The sequence below is a fragment of the Tamandua tetradactyla genome, chromosome 3, assembly GCF_023851605.1.
Source record: "Tamandua tetradactyla isolate mTamTet1 chromosome 3, mTamTet1.pri, whole genome shotgun sequence".
Classification (NCBI taxonomy): domain Eukaryota; kingdom Metazoa; phylum Chordata; class Mammalia; order Pilosa; family Myrmecophagidae; genus Tamandua; species Tamandua tetradactyla.
The window spans coordinates 169,807,929-169,824,932 of record NC_135329.1 but is presented as its reverse complement, the minus strand read 5'-3'; the positions used below and the strand labels follow the sequence as shown (position 1 = coordinate 169,824,932).

At 34.9% G+C, this 17,004-nt stretch overlaps 1 protein-coding gene and 1 long non-coding RNA gene across 2 annotated transcripts in view; one reads left to right on the top strand and one right to left on the bottom strand.

Moving 5' to 3' along the window:
* Positions 1–17,004, top strand: part of DNAH7 (dynein axonemal heavy chain 7) — a 339,933-nt gene that overhangs the window by 244,298 nt on the left and 78,631 nt on the right. The window contains exons 49-54 of the mRNA XM_077154513.1: positions 171–361; positions 6,116–6,249; positions 6,983–7,318; positions 12,214–12,340; positions 13,295–13,489; positions 15,020–15,112. Of these exons, the coding sequence (XP_077010628.1) occupies positions 171–361; positions 6,116–6,249; positions 6,983–7,318; positions 12,214–12,340; positions 13,295–13,489; positions 15,020–15,112 (1,076 nt within the window). The remainder of the gene's footprint in view (positions 1–170; positions 362–6,115; positions 6,250–6,982; positions 7,319–12,213; positions 12,341–13,294; positions 13,490–15,019; positions 15,113–17,004) is intronic.
* Positions 13,618–17,004, bottom strand: part of LOC143677903 (uncharacterized) — a 40,400-nt gene continuing 37,013 nt past the window's right edge. Inside the window, exons 2-3 of the long non-coding RNA XR_013172974.1 lie at positions 16,936–16,999; positions 13,618–14,127 (exon numbers count right to left, since the gene is read on the bottom strand). This is a non-coding gene — a long non-coding RNA (uncharacterized LOC143677903). The remainder of the gene's footprint in view (positions 14,128–16,935; positions 17,000–17,004) is intronic.

Genomic DNA, 17,004 nt, shown 5'->3' with positions numbered 1-17,004 from the left:
TACACATGCAATTATTTTTATGGGATCGTTTCCTTATACTTAGAAGACAGAAATAATTTTGAAGGTAACCAGGAACAGCAACAAATCTAGAAGACAGGAAGAACTCAAGGGTTGGATGTTTATAAACAGTATCTAAAATAACGTGGATTCTTTTTCTGATTTTACTCCAGTGTTGCTAGAAAATATTGGAGAAGAACTAGATCCTATTCTGGAACCTCTTCTATTAAAACAGACCTTTAAGCATGGTGGGAGTACATGTATCCGCCTTGGGGACGCGACAATTGAATACGCACCTGACTTCCGCTTCTATATTACTACAAAGCTAAGAAATCCTCATTATCTTCCTGAAACATCAGTAAAGGCCAGTATCTATAATGAATCTTTCTTTAATCAAATTTTACAATAATGACCATTTTTTTTCCCCATCTGAGCCTCAGAAAAATTGATTTTGTCATTTCCTGAAATTGTTATAATGATTTCCAAATGTTGCTTCTGCATATGTTGGTAAGTAATAAAGTAGCCTTCGGTATGCTGTGAAAAAGGACGATAAGAATCTAATTTCTGCAGTTGATATTATTCTTAGATTTTCATTGTTAAAAATAGAATGACATACCTTCTTTGTACTAAATGATAATATGCTAATATTGGAATTGGAATTCAAGAACTAAATTCTATTCTTCTTTCTCTGAATAAGGTTGCTGCTATCTGATTTTATATAATTACTTTAAAGAACTCTTTTCAATCATTGGCTCTTTTCAAATACTGAAGATTCTTTAAAAAGGAAAGTTTAAAGTTTTAGTCAATGACTAAAATGACTTAGGCCTTAATCTGCCCCAAGCTCTTGGCAGTTTAAGGACTATGCCTTATGCCATTTTTTATTCCCAGATTTTAGCTCTGGTTGGTGCTTGGTAAGTGTTTGTGGAGTGAGCAAACTGAGTGGGTGAGGGATAGGCTTTAATTTACAGAAGCAGCCAGAAGAGAACATTAAAAAATATTGATTCAGATTTTGAAGGTTACAAATAGAGGCACGATCTAGCCAGTGAGTTGAAATGCTCCCTTTTATTGGAATTATTTGAATTGACATCAGCATCTCTCTGCAAAGCAGAGGAAGTGCTAAGATAGAGTAATTAATTCCACAAAGATTCATAACACCAGGTGCCTACTCTCAAGAAGTTTACTGTTTTAAAAAAGGTGCATGCCAAGAGTCCTTGTTATGTGCCTAGGAAGCCATAGAGTGAGCTGAGAACTTAGAGAAGGAGATGCACTTTAGGCTGGACATCAATAAGTGCCAGGAAGATGGCACAAGGGAGAGTGGCCCTTGAGCTTAATCTTAAAAATGGAATGTTAAAATATGGAAATTCTTGGCCAGCATTTTTAATCAAAATACTATGTATTATCTTGACACCTGAAGTTACCTATCATCCATATACCTGTTCAGAGAGGAGATAGCATCTCATAGTAGTGAAGAGCATGGACTCAGGAGCGAGACTGCCCCGGATCTAATCCCTATCATTTGCAGATTGTGCGACTTTGGGCATGTTTGTTGAACCTCTCTGTGCCTCAATTCCCTCTTCTGTAAAATGGGAATAATGAAAGCTGCTATCTCATAGAGTTATGTGAGAATGAAGTAAGTTAATTTATGTGGAACATTTAGAATAAGGTCCAGCACATAGTGTTATGTATTAACTATTAGTGTTATTTAACTTTTAAGTTTGGAAAAATGAAGCATGAAAGAAAATGACAAAATTCCCAAGGTTACTACTACATGTTTTTTTTTTAAATAAAAAACATGATAAACCTTTTTTACCTTTCAGTAAAATATGTGGAATTACCACACTTAAACAGTTTTTACTTCACCAATCACTGGTTATGGTAGAAGTCATAAAACTCTGTGGGGAGCAAGCTGATCTTTGATTCAGTATCAAAACCTTTAAAATCCCTAGAGTGTTTTATTGCTCCATTATTTTTAATTACTGGGATTGATTAAACAGGGATTAGAAAACATAGTGAGGCTGTTACTTGCTTTCATTCATAGATTAAAATCCTTCCTCCTGAACCTATTTTTAGACTTTTTCATGTACTATTTGTTTCAAAAGCTCCCAAGGGATGGTGAACTGCTATAATCCTTTTGAGTTTAAAGGAAAATAAAATTATGAAACCATGTTTATAAGCTACTTAAATGTTTATTTGTGAACAAATGGATAGGTTTGCAGAAATTTTTATTTTGAAAGATCTGACATTAATGGACTTAATGAGGTAATGAATACTTCCTTGTATCTGAACATAATTAAGTAAAAGCTGTAAAATATGTGTTTGCCAACACTGTGCCTGTGGTCTTTGGATTAAAACCCGTGGAACCTGTGCATTTGGTTTCTCATGCAAACAGGGGAAAATCCTCTTGAAAGTTTTGATTACAGTTTTTCTGTGAGTAAATCCTGAAAGCAGTAGATAATCAACATTGAATAAGTTTTTCAAATTTCCCCTTTTCAAAAATTGCAGATTCTCCCATATAAATTTATGATTTTGCCCGTGTAAGCTATACTTACTGGCATTCCAGCACCCCCGCCCCCCTCCCCCTCGCCCAGGGAAAGTGAAGGGGAAAAAGTTTAAACCAGAGGATACCCACTTTGGAGAAGTACCTGGGTTTATGTGGGAGGAGGGAGTAGCTACTACAGTTTGGAGATTCTCTTACAAAAACACAATTACTCTGCCCCTGCAGAGAAGCAAAATGGAGTGTCTCCCACCAGCAGCCAGAGGTGGGAATACACGAATGAAAAGGCAAAGATGGAAAATAGAGTGAGGCCAGCACCGCGTCCTGCAGCACCGCCTGTTTTCACTTGGAAAGAAGGGAAACCCCTGGGCCGTGGCCATGCCAATGATTTACAAGACGGGCAAAACCACCAAAGGTGCTAAAGGACCAGGGAGAAGAAAAAATATCCTGCCTCTTTTTGTTTTTCTGACCCACCCACGGCTAGGGAAATATTGCTCGTCCTTAGGAGGAAAAGAGGGGCTGCCTCCGTGGTTGTGCAGTTTGTGCGCTACACCAAGATGGGAGTGAGCAAGGTGAAATGCGGCCCCAGCCTCCTTTGTCCACAGTTGGCCCTAATGTGAGATGTGGGGCTGGGTCAGCACACAGATGGCACCTTTTTCTAATCCACACAAGGTGCCTCAGGTTAGCAGAGTAATGACACTTGTGTAAAGCAGATATCTTTCTAATAAACTGAGTGTGTTGTGTTTGAATAAATTATAACCCATGTGTAGTTTGCCCGTTAGGTTGTTTTGTTTCTTCACTACTAATTCTCCTGTTTCCAAAGTTTGATTTTTTTTTTTTTTAATCACAGATTTGGGTATACCAAATAGCAACTTTTTAGCTGTCCCAATCTAAGTGAGATGTAATATTAAAAATAGGCAAGTATTTTAGACAAAATTATCATGTATAATGTATTAGAGCTCAATAATGTTATCTGTGTTTAGGAATGTACCTCCTATTTAGAAATCTCCCTTCTTTAGGGCAAAGCAGAGTCACCACTGATGGTTTATAGTTTGCAGTGTGGGGTGCTGACATTCCTGTGCAGAATTTCTTTTTAGGCTGAAGATAAAGGTTTGGAAATGGATGGTGTAATGGTAGCCCATTATCATGAGTGAAATCAGCAGTATTGAACTGTGTAGGTGAATGTTGTTAAAAGAGGAAGCTTTAGGATGTATATGTTACTAGAATAAAAATTAAATTATAAAAGATAGGACTATACAACCCAGTGAGTCCAATTGTGGACAATGGACTGTCGTTGATGGTACAACTATAAGACTGTTCTTTCATGAATTATTGCAGATGTATGATGCTGATATAAAGTGGCAATAATAGGGTGGTATAAGGGGAAACAAAATACCTATGTAAATAATTGCTAATAGAATTATTTTAATAATCTTTCAGCAATTGTAACAGGTAACTACTGTTAAAGAAATAATATGATTTATTTTCTTAAAAAGTGCTGTCCATTAATAGTGACAAAAGTTCCACACCAGCGCAAGCTATTGGTGGGTGTTGTGTGGGAATCCTGTATTTTTGTAGGATTGTTTTGTAAACTCACAACTTCTCTGATTAAAAAAAAAAAATGTTTGTAACATCATATCGGGAACTTTTAAAAATTCTAGTACCCAGGCCACAATCCAGACCAATTAGATCAAACTCTCTGGGGCTGGAACGGAGATAGCACTGTTTTTAAAGTCACTAGGTTCTTGTAGTGTGCCATCAGGAGTGAGAACGTCTGGCCTAGCATGTTGCTACCGCCTTTCCCTTGACTCAGTGCTAATCATCCTATACATTTCCATTCAGGTTTCCTTTGCCTGGGGAAGCCGGGTTTGATCTCCGGGCTGGCCGAGGTGGGCCTGGTCTGCGCTTCTCCAGCCTTTTTTGGTTTACCAAGTCCTTACCCCACAGGATGTTGTTTTCACTTCTGTTTCCTCAACTGTATTCAAACTCCCTAAGGGTAGGGACCGGAATGTGTCTTCATCTTGATAGCACAGAACCCGATTCATAGTAAATGTTCTTGAGATGCCTTGGGGAATCATCAATAAATGCCTAAGTGTTTAGGGAACAGAAGTAGCAAGAAGCAATTCCAGGAACAGGGAATGTATTCTGATTTGTTAAGTTCCTAGGGAGCATCCTTCGTGCCAGGCCATAGCCATGATAGTCAAAGAAGAAATGACCCCTGTGCTAGTTATTTACGTTTTAGGAGACACACAAGCAAACCCATGATGGTACATGGGATAATAGGTGCTGTGGAGTTAGGACTCCTTTGAGGAAATACAGGACATAGCCTGGAGGAGGAGGTGAGGGCAGTGGGGAGGACACATTGCCTAGAAAGAACTAGAAATATGTCTAAGAGGAAGGAGTACTTGATCTGCATGTTGACAGATTAATAGGAGTTGACCTGGTGGATAACAAGGGGAAGGGCACCCCAGGCAGAACAGACATCTGAAGTGCATGCAGGGATTTCATCACCAGGTATGTATGGGTTTCCACGGTGAGTTCAGTTTAGCTACAGTGAGAGGCAAATGAATAGTGGGAGGTGACAATCAGACATAATTGCAGACTGTAATGAGGCCAGGCTGTCTGTGAGCCAGATTAGGAAGCATTAGCAGCATGGTAGCAGGCAAAGTAAACAGAGGGCAGCGCTTGAGGAAAAAATGTTTGAAATTCAGCCTAGGTCAAGAAAATGTTTATTGGTTTACGGGTTCATTGGTGACCGGGGTAAGAAAGTTTCTGCGGTTTCTCTGTGAGTGTATTGGTGTGTGTAGGGAGGCAGAGCTGAGGACAGAGTGTAGAGGGCTGAAAAATGAAAGGTGGTGGAGACAAAGAGCATATATAAACAACGCTTTCAATAAATACAGTTGTGATAGTGCAAAAAGAGTTCCATAGCTGGAAAGAATTGTGGGAGCAAGGGAGTGATTTATTCGTTATTTGCTGTTTAATAGGAGAGACCTGAGCATGCTTACGTATTTATGGCAAAGAACCAGGAGGGGAACTTTTAGAATGTAGATGACAGAGTGCAATCTGCCTGCAAGAGCTGTTAGGGACCTGGATGAAGCAGGTGTTAGTGGAAGTATCTTGATGGACATGATGGAAATGTAAATCCCTCAGTTTGCAATAGTGGCTGATTATCATATTGTAAAAAATACTTTACTCATGACAAGTAAATTACCATGTTCTTTTTTTCTTCTTATCTCATCTTGTAAGATTTCCTTCTAGTACCACCAGGATCTTCAAAATGTAAATCAGCTAATCCAGTCAATATGAAGGATACCTTCCAACTTGATTCTTACTGATTTGGGCGTTAAAGCCTTACTGGAAATATGACTAGTTTGAAATGAGAATGAATTAATCACCAAACAAAACATTTTATTGCATTTCAGATCAGGAGAGATGTTAATGGCCTCTTAATCCAATAACGGTACTTGCTTATGTCTTTAATCAGAGTCCCCACAATTAAATTGTACTTTTCACACATACTATTATACTAAAAAGAGCCAAATTTTAAGTTAGAACTGGAGCATATAAGCACAGACTTTTCAATGGAAATAACAATGCCACTTTCCCAAATTCTTTTATTTGTAGGTAACGTTATTAAACTTCATGATAACTTCCGAAGGAATGCAAGATCAGCTTCTGGGAATTGTGGTGGCACGTGAAAGACCTGACCTCGAGGAGGAAAAGCAAGCCTTGATATTACAAGGAGCTGAAAACAAAAGGTTTTCAATGTTGCAAAACATGAATTATTCCTGGTTCAAGATTAATTAGCATGAATTAAAGCACATTTTAGGGATCTGTTTTGTTAGATTTAATAGGTACAGTAAATGGGAAATTTTAAGAGGAAAAAGTAAGGCACTGTGCAGTGCTTCTGTGTTGATTTAGGAAACTGCATTACAGAGTATATTTGTACAGACAAGTTCTTTGGCACCAGAAGAAATAGAAGCTCTGCCACAAGGCAAGGCAATGCGTTTTCAAAAAGTTTTAGCAGAAAAGTTTGAATATTCATTTTGTAACCTAGGTTACCTGTTTTTGCCTCGGCACGGTAGGAATGAATATGTCGCATCCCACTTTCTGCTCATGAAGTCTTTATCATGGTACAAAGAGCAAAGCCCTGTAAGTTGTGTAAAATTTCAGAAAATAAATGGAGTGATACTTTCTGTTCACTCTGGGCTGAGATGCTTGATGGCGAAGTAGATTGCCCTGCCATATTTCTCCCTAGTTACCACATAAGTGATCATTAGAGAGAGAGCTGGAGCAGAAAGGCTCATCTTTATGACATTTTGCCAGATAAGAAAGTAATTATACCACATCACCTTATGGATATTTGTCACAAAGTGATGCATTTCTTTAGATTACAAGCCTTTATTTCTTATAAAAGAGCAGGTACGTGAAGTGCTTTTAAATGATTCCTTTTTTCTTTCTTTCTTCTGAGGAAATTGTGTTTTATTTTAGGCAGTTAAAAGAAATAGAAGACAAGATTTTGGAAGTTCTTTCATCTTCAGAAGGCAATATATTAGAAGATGAAACTGCTATTAAGATATTATCTTCCTCCAAGGCTTTGGCTGATGAGATTTCTCAAAAGCAGGAAGTAGCCGAAGAGACAGAGAAAAAGATTGATGCCACGCGCATGGGCTACCGCCCCACGGCCGTGCACTCCACCGTCCTCTTCTTCTCCATTGCCGATTTAGCCAACATCGAGCCCATGTACCAGTACTCCCTGACCTGGTTCATTAACCTCTTCATCCTGTCTATCGAAAACTCAGAGAAATCAGAAAATTTATCAAAAAGGTATGTACAGGAAACACCTAGTGCTCATTACCCGCGGGAGCAGCAGAGTCGGTGCTGGCTTCGGCGCTGTTTCAGAACGGCGCAAGCATCCCAGGCATTTAGTTAAGATGAACTTGATTAATTATCATAGCAGAAATAAATTTGAGAGTTGGAAATTGAGCAGATATGTGCAAATTTAGTCTGCCTGGAAATTGTTTACAGAGATGCGGGGTGATTAAATAACTCTAGAGGAGGAAATACTGATATCAGTTTATCAATCATAAAATGTACTAATGCTAAGAGATATGGAAAGAGTTGTTAATCCTCCAAAAGATAGTACTTCACCCTCTACAAGCTTATAATCCATATGTTAAAAATTTACATTTTGATAAACACATCAAATTTGTCAAGTAACCAGAAAAAAAAAAAAAACCTTGATGTGATTTTGGTTCTCAATGCTACATTTTTATTCTTATTTACATAAAATGTCTTATTTTACTTAGCGCTATTACAGTAAGTAATGGAATTAAAACCATACTTAACCATAAGTCTATGAGAATATAAAATTTCATTTGATTTATCAATGAGGTGATTTTCTTAGCTTGGTACTAAAGCGTGTTTATTTTACTAGAGTCTAGTGTAAGGTTACTTTTTAAACAAAGAAAATAATTAAATGCAGCCTTTGCCCTTTATAATCTTTTTGATGAATTTTAAACTATATGCTTCAATTTATTGGCTGTGCATAGCCTCAAAAGAAACTCAATTTAATACTTATCACTCATAATTAAATATTTTTTAGAAATCCGAAATACTAATCTCACTGAAATCTGAGTTGAGTTCCTTTCATTTATCATGAAATTATAAATACTAATACTAAATATAAATAGTAATACTAAATGTTTAATATTCATAGATTGAGCAAATTCTTTGTGACATTCATAATTTTATAAGTTTATAATATGAAACTAATAAAAATGTAACAGTGACATTTTTGACTTAGAAAACAGTATTTAACAAGTGTGCCCATGAGAAAGAGAAGAAGGGAGGGAAGGTGTGTCTCTATAAAGAAAATGCATATGCTAAAGTTTAAAGTTCTTTTCTAGGTTTGATATTTCAAAATGTTTAGATTATTTTTTTCAATTTCTTCCAGTTTCTCAGATTTTTAAGTTTAGCAAGAATTACTAAAATAAAGAAAACAAGTTTTAAGTGACCTTTCTGGAAAAGTTCCCAGCATTTGCATTATAAACTAGTTAATGCCTGTCTGTTTTCACACTAGATTCTGAGTTCCCTGAGGACAAGGATTATTATTATTATTTTTTTAATATTCCCAGCACTTAACACACTGCTAATTATATTGTGGCCATGCAGCAAATGATTCTCTGCTTCTCACTGCAGTTCTTAATTTCTACCTTGATTAAAACTGTCACCGCCAGAATGTTATTTTAATTAGCTGAAAATCAAAATATTTGCTAGAGTCTTGAGAAGAAAATCTCTTTGCTTTGCCACTTAAGGACATATTTTTCCTATAAGATTTAAAAATCAGAACAATTTTCTGCATTTAAAATAAGGACTAGTCCTTTATTCCTCTTTATATTAGAGAAGAATCATTCATACACATAGCATCTATTTCTTCATAATTGAAGTGTAGAGCCCCTTATAAGTCAAAGAGAATCAAATTATTTTACCAGATGTGAGATTTGGATGATAAACATTAGCCAAATAATGGATGGTTATTTGGATGAAATGACAAACATATAAAATAAAACATTTATATATATTGTTATAAAATAAAATGTGACTTTTTAAAATTCCAATCCTTTAATTTAGAAACAATGAAAATCGCTGTTACTGATTAAAGAGATCAAAGTGACCTTAAAAAGAGTAGAGAAATTTTATTTTTAAACTTTTAAGAATTAATATTCAGAAATATCCAGAAATCAGATGGCTTTTTTCAATGAATTTTTACCCAGTAAGCACCCCCATGTAACTAGCACCCAGATCAAGATATAAGAACCTAAGCAACCACTCAAAAGCCCCCATCTTTGTGCCCCCTTCTAATAACCAACCATCCTCTTTACTTCAAGGTAAACACTGTCCGGAATTCCAACATAAATTAGTTTTGCCTGTTTTAACACTTCACATAAATGGAAGTACACTTGAGGTGCTCTTTTTGGTCTGTCTTCTTGCACTAAACATTGGGTTTGTGAAATTCATCCATATTGTTGGGTATAGTACAGTCACTGATTCACTCTCATTGTTAAATAGTGTCCCGTTGCTGTGATTATACCACAAAGTATCCGTTCTACTGTTGAGGACATTTACATAGTTTCTGGTTTGGGGGCCATATGAATTGTGCGACTTTGAACATTCCTGTACTTGGCTTTTGGTGCAGATATGTACAAATTTCAAGTGGATTCCTATCCAAGAGTGAAATTGATAGCCATAGGGTATGTATATATTCCATTTGGATCACTACTGACAAATAGTGTTCCAAAGAGGTTATAGTGAGAGAGGATCTTTTAGCCAGTCTTGTTTAATCTATTTCAATAAAAGAAGAGTTTTCATTTAAATAAGATAGCTCCCAAATCAGAAATTAAAGAGGAAATGAATCCTTATAGGAATCATTTCTTTGCTCGTCATTGGTAAACATCAGAGAGATGGTGGACTTCAGCCAGCTATTGGAGTATAGTTAGACCAAAGGCATAGAAAGCATGTGACTGTTAAACCAAGCAAACCAAACTGTTTTAGAACTTGAGTATTAGTCTGAAAATAAATCTATTTCTTTTTATTCAGAGAAATAAGTGTATTTCAGTTCTGTTTCCTGATAGTTTTTATACATAATAGTTTAAGTATGACAACAAGCACATATCATGTCTGTTATGGTATACAGTGTGAATTAGCCATAATATTATGTATCATCTGTTATTTATAAAACTTTGCATGAGAATTTATTGGAGCAGAATAAACAAATAGTGAAAAGTACATAAACAAAAATCTAATCACGCTGGATCTTTGTTACAGGGACCAAACTGAAATATTTCTCTCTCTCTCTCTCTTTCATGTCTATTTACCTATCTATCTGTCTAATCTATTATCTATCTTTCTATCCATATGTACATGTAAATATACAAACAAACACACAGAAAATTGTTCCTTTTCCTTCCACTTATTTTAAGATCATTTTCCCATGTTATAAATACCCTTCTAAAACACGATTGTTAGTATGATTATATACTATAAAATGGACGTATCATAATTTTTTAATATGAGCCTTGTAAGTAGTCTCTAGCTTCTATTATAAATAATGTTGCAATAAATATAAATGTTCACATTGTTATTTCCTTATACTAGAATCTCAGAATGAGGACAGAAGGTTATCAGCTCTTTCAGATTCCTGGTATAAATTTCTCTTGGAATTTTTATTCCCCTTCATTCGAGGAGCATGAATGATCTCATATCACTGTATCACTCACCCTTGTTAAGAATAATAATTTTCTTCTTTTTTGTGCCAATAGATTATTAAAATATCATCTTTTAATCTATACTTTTATCACTAATGAGTTTGAACTTGAATTTCTAATATGATTGACCCTTATAATTTTCCTTTCAAACTTCCTATCTTTACGAGTAGGTATATTTTTAAGGTATAGAAAATTTTATTCTAGAAAGACCAAATTTGAGTCACCTTGAATTATTTGTACTGTTAATGGTGAAACAGATTAAATGCCACGAATGAAAAGAATGCCTCTTAGCATAACATTAGGTTTAAGAGTAGTATGATGATTTTAATTCTTCAAAGAACACAATTGTTTTTCAGCAACTAATTTCAAGGCTCTTTCTACCAAGAGCCTTTTTAGAGTTCCCAACTAGAAATACATCAATTGGTTGTAATTCCCTCAATGGAAATGTTAATGGGGATAAAATACTTAGGTAAGCAAAAAAAAAAAAAATAGAGCTAGGATGATTGACAACCTAGAATATCAGTCTGAAAATAGTTGAGATCTGGTTGTATTGGTAGATTTTTTTTTTTTTTGACACATTGAAAAACACCGATATAGTTTTGCTTAACTATGATCAAACTGCTGGGTTCTCTGTCAGATAAATTGACCTGCTTAGAAAGTTTGGGTCATTACTTTGCATCAATTATTAGCCCTCTAAAAATGTTTTCAGCCAATTTTTTATTTCAATTGAAATAACTATTATAACCTATATAATAAAAATATAATTTAAAGTTTGATTTCAATGATATATATTCCCTTATTAGATAATTAAGTGAAATTGTCTAAAGTGGTTTGTTCACGTTAAGAATTAGTATGAATACAGATCACACACTTTCCCATTAACAGAAAGTTGTTAATGGGAAATATGGTTATTTTGTATTTCCATGTTTTGTCTATGTAGCAATTAAAAATGTAGTTAGTTTTGTGATTTCTCTTCTTTCATTGATTTTTAAACAGTGTGGCACAGTGCAGCTTAGCATTAATTTAATAAAGGAGCTATTAATTTTAGTCTATTTACTTAAGTAATAATAAATAAATCATTAAGTATTTATGGAATAAAGAAGCCAAATTTTCCCCCCAAAAAAGCTGTATAGTTAAAAACAGTCCACAAGCTTTTATTAATGCATCAGATTAATATAACATGCACTGACTTTTTTTCCAAAAGGAAGATTAAGGTTTTTTTTAAAAAATCAGTCAACCATGAAATGCAATTCTACTCAAGTGTTTCTATTTTGTGTAGCTCTCAAAATTGGTGTACTTAGTTAATGAAGATTCCCTGATTGTTTTGGGGGTAATTGACCAGGAAGTTTATTAGAAGTACATACATCTAAATGGTTCGTAATAGGTTTTCTTAAGAGCATTTTTAAAAGGGTTATGAATTTGTATTTATTTACTTTTATTTCTCTTGACTCTTAGGCTCCAAATTCTCAAGGACCACTTTACTTATTCCCTCTACGTTAATGTCTGCCGATCACTTTTTGAAAAGGATAAGCTTCTCTTCTCCTTTTGTCTAACTGTAAATTTGCTGCTACATGAGAATGCGGTCAGTACTGTTTTAGTTGTAGAAAAAAGCCATAAAATTAATGTTGGTTCATTAATTTACATGGGCAGGTATATATGTGTTATAAATAGATATATATATAGTAAATATATGTTATAAATTAGTCAAGTTATTATTTTTGTAGTTAAGACATCACAACTAGACTGAATTTTACAGAAGTTAAAGTACAGTTAATTATGTTGCATTACTTATGCTTTTATGTATTAGTTTAAAATAAATTAGTTTCTGTTAAAATCTCATATAAATATGCATATGCATATTTAGTAAATACTAAATTTTCTTGACATATTTACAAAAGTATCAGTATAAATGGAAATACTTTCTAAGAATTTTTGCAAGATAGTTGAGCTTAATAACACTTGTGAATTTTTTCTATCTTTTAAAATCTATTCAGTTAAAATATAGAAATCACTTTAAGAAAAGAAAAGAAATGTTATCCGAATTCACTATTTTGTACAATATGTGCCTAGGATATATTAATTTCATGTAGTGATGTACTAGTTGACTTCGGAAGGAGTAAAGGCTTTATTCTTGCATTTCCTGTGAAATTTTCATAGCAATAACTCATTAGGTTTTTTGGGAAATAATTAAAAGCATGGCAGATTGATGGCTTCCTAGAGCCAGTAGGTCTCTAAGCAGTTATTTTGAAAAACACATATTCAAATAGAATAAATTCAGAGTTTCATATTTAGAATAGTAATTCAGGAAGAAAATTATTTTAAAATATATCTATTTAACATGGATCTATTTTTAAAACTGGTTATAATAGATTGGTTTCTTTTGAATGAATACAGAACTATGTCAGAGCAATAGAATTTCATAGGGATCACACCTCAAACTCAAAATTCCATGCCCAGTTCTTTAAAAATGACTGTAAATTTACTATCTACATGATGCGCTCATTTCTGGCTTTTCTTGCTGCCTTGATTTCCAAAGATTAATAAAGCTGAGTGGAGATTTCTGTTAACTGGTGGCATTGGCCTGGATAATCCTCATGCCAACCCCTGTACATGGCTTCCTCAAAAATCTTGGGATGAAATATGCCGATTAAATGATTTGCCTGCCTTCAGAACTATTCGTAAGGAGTTCTTGCACCTGAAGGATGGATGGAAAAAAGTATATGACAGTTTGGTAGGATTTTAAACTTTTTGTTTATTTTGAAATTTTTCAATGAAGAAAATAGTGCTAAATGAATTTATCCTTGTCTTTAAATAAAAACAAGATTTAAATAAGCTCTAATCAGTTGATTAAGTGTTAAAATAAAAGCTTGCTTTCTCTTTTTGCTGCCTTCAAAATCAGCAGTTCCATTTGAACTTTTTTTTTCCTTTCTTTCTTTCTCTCAACGAGTAGGTGTGGTTCTAAAATATAGACAATGTCTTCCTTACCCCTGTGTTCTGAATTACCTTAATCCTGACCTGCTCAGCTTCATTCTTATCTCTAAATACGAGGTTATTGATATAGAAAACATCCTCTCAAAATCCAGAAATAATAATTACCACTCTGGACTAAACGTGACTGCTGTAAGAGCTTACAGTCTAGGCCCCTGTTTTCTCATAAGCATTTTCTAAAGGAGACCATGATATAATTGTTCTTTCATTTCTGGCTTATTTTGCCTCATCAAATGTCCCACAGGTGCATTCACATCGTTGCATGCCTCACGACTTCTTTCCTTTTTGTAGCAGCACAATGTTTGATCATATGTATACACCATCGTTCGCCATCCTTTGCTTTTTGGCCTTCTCCTTCCTTGGGTTTAGTGCACAAGAGCCCTGTTTGGGGAAGTGAAAGGAGAAGAGAGAGATGTGGAGATGTGAGCAACATTTTTTATTTGGCTACCTGTTTCAAAATGTTTTTATACATGACACTGAGATTGTATCTCCACATGAATTCAAATACTTTGGGCTGGGTCCCTTCTGGATCTGTCCTTGTTAGTGATAAAAATACATCTCATCAAGATAAATATACTTTTGTGGTTATCTCATTCTGATTTAAAACAGAAATTTTATTCTCTGTGCTGAAGCCTGGTGCTGTCAGATCTGATGTACCACACAGCCTTCCCTGAAGTTTCAGAGGTACAAATATCCCTCTTTTATTTCCCAAGATTTTGGGAAATTTTTCTGCTGGGTTCTTGATGCTACCCTCTCTTCATGTATATTTTTAATAGCTTTCTCTCTGCTGGCTTTTTCTTTACTAAGAAGAACCTTCCCTTTCTTAAAAAAAAAAATTATTCAAAACAAATAACACTTGACAGATTTCAGTACGATGCCCTTCCTAGTTTCTATAACTATTCATTTTTATAAGTTGATGATGAAAGTCCTTGGTATGATTTTTTTTTAAATGCCTTTGTTTGGAAAAATAGATTTACTTTTTCCATGGGGAATCATTTTGTCTATTAATCTTCACCCTGATGTTAACACACTTAGTTCATGCCCTAGTTTTTATTCCTTCAAGGTGTTTTAAATTTTCTTTTATTGCTTATTTCATAACTTTGCCCCAGTTTAATAAAAGTTGCATAAGCATCCATGATTTTTGTTTAGCCATAAAATGCTTTCCCTAAATATTGGTTTATAAGTCAAAATGTTCTACTCTCTTTAGAAATAGTCTGTTCTTTTTCGAAATAATCTCCAGAATAACATTGACATATATCCACTGTAATTTTAGGAGCCACATCATGAGACTTTTCCTGATGACTGGGAAGATAAAGCAAATGAGTTTCAAAGGATGCTCATCATTCGTTGCTTGAGGCCAGACAAGGTAAATGTGGGCTTTGGAAGCAGCTCATTAATTCCAGTTCCTTCTCAGTCCACAGTTCAGCCAAAGGTTTATTTCCTTATGTAATCATGGGGCTGGTGAAAGAGCCTGGGGAAATGGCCCTACTTCCTCCTCAATTTTTCAAATATTTTGTGTAGATTTACTAAAGACAAACTAAATTAGAAAATGACCAGATTATATTTTATAGTTTTGTTGATATTATGATTTCTCTTTTTTAATTTTATGGTTGCACCAGTTCCTCACAATCTACTTCCTTTATGTGTTATAGTATCATGTTTATTCTTACTACTTTGGTGAAACTGATCATTGGTATTAACCTCAGGCTGATATCCTAGTCTCTGGACTCCTCAAATACTATCCTTGTGTCTCATTTTGTCAGCTTTTGAAAAGCAAGTAGAATATTATTTTTAGGTTATTCATTGTTATCGACTGAATGGTCCACTCATCTTCCCAGGGAAAAATCAAAGAAGCTTATGTTTATGTTTTTATACTAAGTTTAATTGAAAGTGATTAATGAGCCATTTTCTGACTGCCACAATTGATCTGCAAATATTTTCCCCACTTTTATGTTTTGAAACATCAGCATTTAAACCTGAAAATACATTGAACTATTCAGTAGATTAAATGTTACTTTTCACATTCATTCTTTTTTTAAGGTATATTTCAGGGAGGGTGGGGAGTTAGATATTCAAGGTGAGGTTGTTTGGGTTTGGTGGTTTTGTTTGTTTTTAACCCAGCAGAGATTAAATTTACAGTTTTGTACTTCTCTTAGCTACTCTGTGCAGTTCTTTAGTGCCCTGTCTTGGAACTTTTTCAGTATATATTCTAATCTCTTCTAGAGAGTTTTCCCACTTTCCTTGGAGAGATGTAAAAATATGTGGACATTTATGCTACTCACCAGTATTTTAGGTTCTCCTTTCCTTCTGGGCACACTCAAGGTTGGGGGGAGGTAGGTTGAGGCCCTGGGCCATGGGCACAAGTGCAATGGCCACACTAACACTCTCCAGGGCACTCTCCCTGCCATCAAAATTGCAGACTCACATGTGGATATGTAAGTACCATAAGCAGGCTGGAATGCTGAACCAACATATGGAGAGTTGGTTGCCCACGTACACAGATGGCTTGACAAGAACAAGACATAAACTTTCTAATCCACTAAGATTTGAAAATCATTTCTTTCTACAAACATAACTCAGTCTAAGTGATACAATTAATTAGTTGCCTTTTTCTATACAATTGTACCCACAGTCCTTAATATGCAAATAATTATTAGTATGCCATCATTATATTATCCAGCATTTTCAGACCTTTCAGTCTTGCTGTTTATTACCGGGTACGCCAATGTCTAGTGGTAAATTGATGATTTTGAAATCTATATATTTTTAAATAGCATGTAGCTATTCCACTTTTAAAAGATTGGTTTTCCAGAGTAGAATGATATTAGCTCACCAAAGAAAAGAGTGGTGCTGAATGGGGCCAATATTTGGGTTAGTGCTATAGGGATTCCTTTTTTGCCACCTGTAAGTCATGACTGTAATCTATACATCCATGAGGAAAATCAGGAATTGATTGAGCTCTAGCTCGCAGTGTATTTTGTCTCCTTTACACCCTGCTTCCCTGGAAACAAATCCCACCAGTGGTAGGAAGCCACAATGCTGGCCCCTCTAATGCTCTAGTTTGCCAAAATGTAAAGGATGTTTCTTAATTCACCAGTAGGAAAAATAGGATAGGCTTGTACTTTCCTTTAGAAAATAACCATTTATAATGACTTATTGAGAAAAGAAATGTGTCAAATGGATAAATACCGAGGTGTAGAGTGTTTGGGGTCCATTTAGGAAATGAAGAGCTTTTGGCCACAGCTCCATCCTTCTGAA